We start from the raw sequence: 4,939 nt of genomic DNA on the forward strand, positions 1-4,939 counted from the left end.
AAGCCTATGTGAATCTAGCTGGGTTATACACATAGGCTAGCTGGTTATATAAGGGGCGCCGTTGAAATTTTTTTTAATTTTTTTTAAAATTTTTTAAATTACGAGTGCTCTGTGCGAAATATAATTATTTCTGTACGAGTGCTCTGTACTGAAAAGTAGAGGTTTTTAAAAAAAAAAAAAAAATTCACCTAATTTTATTTGTATAAAAAATATAATTATTTCTTTACAGTTATTTTCTGCTCTAATTGTTGTCATTCAACTAGCGATCTGCTTGAAGACATCACAATAATGTATAGTTTATGATACGATACATGTTGCTCTTAGTCCAGCAGTGCACAGATTGATGCACATTCGGATCGCCGGTCCCCATCGAACTACTTACACATTGTAAGTTACGTACCGACAAGCCTTACCCATCCTGAGCTTGCCTTCTCAATGGCATGTACATAGCAGCGTAATTAATGATATTAAACTGGCCAGTGATTCCATCGACTCTCAGGTCATCAATCATTACTCGAATGACAATATTGATATTGATAGGATAGTGATGTATCAAATCCATTTAGTGAGACTTGAAAATTCGAAATCTTAAATTTTAATATGTGTTGTAGCACACTTATTTATCAAAAATTAATGATTCAAAATTTCAGCTGATTAATTTTTTTAAAAACTATTAATCAATTTAGCTAAAAAATACCATGACTATTGATAGCAAAGTTGTGGATCAAATCTTATCTTTATCACTTATCATATACATATACATACATATATATATATATATATATATATATATATATATATATATATATATATATATAATTAAAAATTATAAAAATCATAATTTTGGCATTATGCTTGATTATATATTTTTTGTAGTCTCTTTATTTTTTTTAATGTTAGCACTCTAAACGATAAAAATCATTTTTCTTATATTTTTAATCTAAGTTCAATCTGATTTTTAATATTTTTGAAACTATGACCCGACCAAATTGGGGATTTGTTTTTTTTTTTAATTTCAAGTGGATCGTAGCAAATCCATTAATTTGAAAGAGACGGCTTTGACTAAAGAAAAAAACTAAAACCATTATTTCGAATGGATCGTAGCAAATCCCTTCAAAGGAAAAAATTAAAACCGCGGGGCCGGTTTCGAAAATACGCAAAACAGGTACTCGAGACGGCACACGACCAAAGAGTAGAAAAGGGCCGCTAAAAAGATTCCTGAAACATAAAGCAGAGGAATAAAAAAGAAACAACTTAAATCTCCACTCAGATCCACCAGCAAAACATGGTGTGAAACATTCCAAAGCCAGCCAGCCCACTTGTCATCATTGCTCTTCATTGCCAGCCCTTCTCCCTAAAAGATATGCACGCTGGAACATGAGGATGGACCAAATAATGAACTCGTATCAAGTCAATGATAAGAGAGGCAGCATCAATTCTTTAATTGCATCTCTGATCATTTGACCTACTTACTACTGGTCAAATCAATAGCGCTTATAAACAAACCCACAACAAGTCCCATATTGTACAAAACTCTTCCTCCTGCGCTATAAATATGGCCATTTTGTCTACTTTGAAATGCTAGATAGAACATCATCATCATCAATAACAATTATTTCTCATGATGCAGAATGAATCCCCTCCTCCCAAGGGCAGACATATACACACAAAGAATAGTAATAGAGCAGATGAAGAAAGTGCAGGATTTGGTCCACAAATGAAGAAAAGCGCAACCAAACGTAATCGTCACACATACTTCGGTGGGCATGTAATAGTAGTAGTTCCTCGGGCAGGCCTTCAAAATAGATCCCAGTCGAACCTAGCGTGGGGCGTGGACGACGCGGTGGAGGCGGCCGTGGTGGTGGCCGAGGTGGCAGTGGGGGTGGATGGCGTCAGTAGATCAAACGTTTCCCAGTTCGTCGTCGCCACCACCGACTGCTTCTGCGGAAGCAGCTGCTGATGGTCTTGTTGTTGAAATGGGTTACGTGATTGCTGCAACTCCCATCTCTGCTGAGCCTGAACCGGATGCTGTGTCGGTCGCGGCTGGTCTTTTGCTCTCGGCGTGGCGTTCTTGATCTTGATCGCGTCCAGTGTCTCCACGTACTTCTGCACTCTCTTGATCTGGTCTCGGCAAAGCATCGATCAGCAAACAGTAACGGTGATTGAACAGAGGAAAGGGGGAGGATTGACCTGACCTGCATTTTCCTCTGCAGCTTCACATCCCCGTCGGCGACGACGGTGTCCAACTTGATCAGCTCATTCATCAAAGACTCGGTGAGATTGGTCACATCATTGTCCACCACCCGCCCGCCTTTGTTCGCAATCGCCTCCAGCGCCGACACCTGATCGATTCATAGAGGGGGTGCTCATCAATGACTACCCTACCAAGATCATGGAAGTGGTGGGTTTGGGACTCTACCTTGGTGGCGAGTCGATCGACCTCGAGGCTAATGGCGGAGATGGATTTGGCGGCCTTCTCCATCTTGTCGGTCTTGCGTATCTCGAGTAGGCGTTTGGCCTGCGCCGTGGGGTCTTCCACCAACACCACCTTCGACTTGTCCTTCACGCCGGCGATGTCGAGGAACGCCGTCGAATCCCTCTCCTTGCTCTTGTACATCAGCTTCATGTCCAGCGGGTGCACCCCCGTCCTTGCCGACACCGCCATCTTCAGATCCCCTGACAGCCACCACAGCCGCCGCCGCGCTCACCTCATCAATTTCCCACCACAGCAGGAGAAGCACGAAAAAGACACAAGGAAAAGGTTCGAGGTCTTACCGAAGGTGGCTTGGGAGCTGATATAGATCTCGTGGTACACGGCGCCGAACTTGACCTTGACGCGGATGGTGGGCACGGGAGCGGCCGTGAAGTCGGCGTCGGGGTTGCGCATCTGGACGAGCATGCCGCCCGGCCTGACCTCCCACTCCGCCGCCTTCTCCGCAGACGGAGACTCCTCGATCGGACTGAAAGCCGCCGCCGCCGCTCTCCCTCCTGTCCTCGACCGCATTTTGGTCCGTAGATCTTCGAAATCCGGCGAATTCACAGAAGAGAAAGCAAACAATACCACGGCTCCCCTGCTGAGATTTATTCCGGAACCCGCAGATGGATACTCTTCAAGATGTAGACCACCTCAAGCGTCGGTTTCGGTGAAGGAGAGGAGAGGAGAAGAGAGGGAGGGCGAAGGAAGGAAGAAGGTCGGATGGATTGCTGTTGGAAAGACGAGGAGAACAACTGGGAGACAAGCGAATATATATATTACTAAACAAATCACAACCCAACAAAGACAATACGCAAGGCGAACAAATATGGAGCACAAACAAGATGGAGAGGCCACACAATGCCCAACTGGTGTTTGATGGATGACCTCGCCCTTTTCTCTTACCCCTCCTCGATGAAAACCCAAAGAAGAACGAGACAGAGAGAGAGAGAGAGAGAGAGAGAGAGAGAGACGAGGGAAGAAAGGTGAACATAATATTACCGAAAGCGATCATAGTGACAGAGGTCTCCCACCAACCCCCCCGTTCGCTTTGCTGTTGCAGCCCCGAAGGCTCCTGTGGCCGCCGTTTACCGCTACGTAACACCTTCTCTATGAGCGCGCACACGAACCGCCGAAACCCGGTAGCACTCTCTTCTCCTCTGGCCGATCAGGACGAACAAACTCTGTGGGAGCCGCCCGGATTATGCCACGTCAAAGGGATTACACCTTCGACACTTCAATTCACCTGGCTGGCTCACGACTGCAAATAAAAGTGGACCCACGGTCGCACGAATACGTTGCAGCGGGAGCCGCGCCAGCCAGGCCACCGACACTGCCGTCGAGCACGGGGCCACGTGGGGCTCGATAGGCCGTCGATCTTCGTAAAGGATCCCGAAAGCGACGGCACACCGACGACACCTGATCGCTCCACGCCCGCGACGTAGATGATGGAGAAATCATTAGGAACACGTAAAGCCTGGGAGAAAACTATGCTTCCTTCTCATCACGTCAAGTACACATGGCAATAAAGAAAACAATTGATGGCACATTATTATCATATCATATCCCAGGGGAAGGTGGAGTTTCCATGTCACATGTCGACTTGAGTGTTCATCCGACACGGATGGCCAGGTACCCGTGGATCTACCGAGGTGGCATTGGCGGAACGGTGTGTGTATGTGTGAGGTGGTAGAGCGAGTAGGGGCACAACCTCTGTTTTGGTGTATTGGAGAATAGAGAAGGGGACGTGGTTGGCACGACTACTACGTTGTTGCGGGTGCTACTGATCTCTCAGCCAGCTGAAGGACAAAAGAGGAGTGGGTGGTACATCAATCAGACGGCCAGTGGCCGTCGGATGACCGAGATATTGTTCATGATTTGCTCACACGGCTGCCTCTATAGTCGCCCACCCAACCACCTGTCACAGCTGTATTATTAATGAACGACTGAGATGTGATCAAGGAACGATTGCGTCAATTTTGATCATTTTGATTGATCGTCCTACCGAGGAGGATGGAGAGCCAAGCAAACCCTTCTGTTGTAATGGTTTGATGCCATGGCATACATAGAGGGGGATTCATTATCTTACGAGTATATCATATCATGTGTTCGATCATCCATTTTCTTTGTCATCCATCAAACACCAACTTCCTTTTATCTTCTGATACTATGTTAGCGTTACTAAGTTATAGTCGGCTCCAATTAAAGACATGTTTTTGGTGATCATTCGCTCAATCCTCATCACGGTGATCCCCTTACTAATTGGGAATTGTTTCTCCCCAAATTATGGAGTTATTTTATTAATTTCTTTGAGAAATTTATCTGTCACCCCAAAATATTCTACATGCCTCTTCTAATACTTAAATCATGATATCAAGATTAGTAGAAATTGAGATACTTTTACAAAATATTAGAGAGAGAATAAGATTGCATCTTAATATGAAGAAATTGATATGTGAATATCTT

At 44.9% G+C, this 4,939-nt stretch overlaps 1 protein-coding gene across 1 annotated transcript; it reads right to left on the bottom strand.

Annotated features, from left to right (window-relative positions):
* Positions 1–1,543: 1,543 nt before the first annotated feature.
* LOC135634383 (BAG family molecular chaperone regulator 1-like) lies at positions 1,544–3,262 on the bottom strand. The gene is made up of 4 exons (XM_065144817.1): positions 2,776–3,262; positions 2,420–2,676; positions 2,196–2,342; positions 1,544–2,121 (listed from the first exon to the last, which is right to left on the bottom strand). Exons 1-4 carry the CDS (start codon positions 3,002–3,004, stop codon positions 1,798–1,800), a joined length of 957 nt encoding a protein of 318 aa, XP_065000889.1. The 5' UTR covers positions 3,005–3,262; the 3' UTR covers positions 1,544–1,797.
* Between the last annotated feature and the right edge of the window lie 1,677 nt (positions 3,263–4,939).

Source organism: Musa acuminata, chromosome BXJ3-3, assembly GCF_036884655.1.
Source record: "Musa acuminata AAA Group cultivar baxijiao chromosome BXJ3-3, Cavendish_Baxijiao_AAA, whole genome shotgun sequence".
Taxonomy (NCBI): Eukaryota; Viridiplantae; Streptophyta; class Magnoliopsida; order Zingiberales; family Musaceae; genus Musa; species Musa acuminata.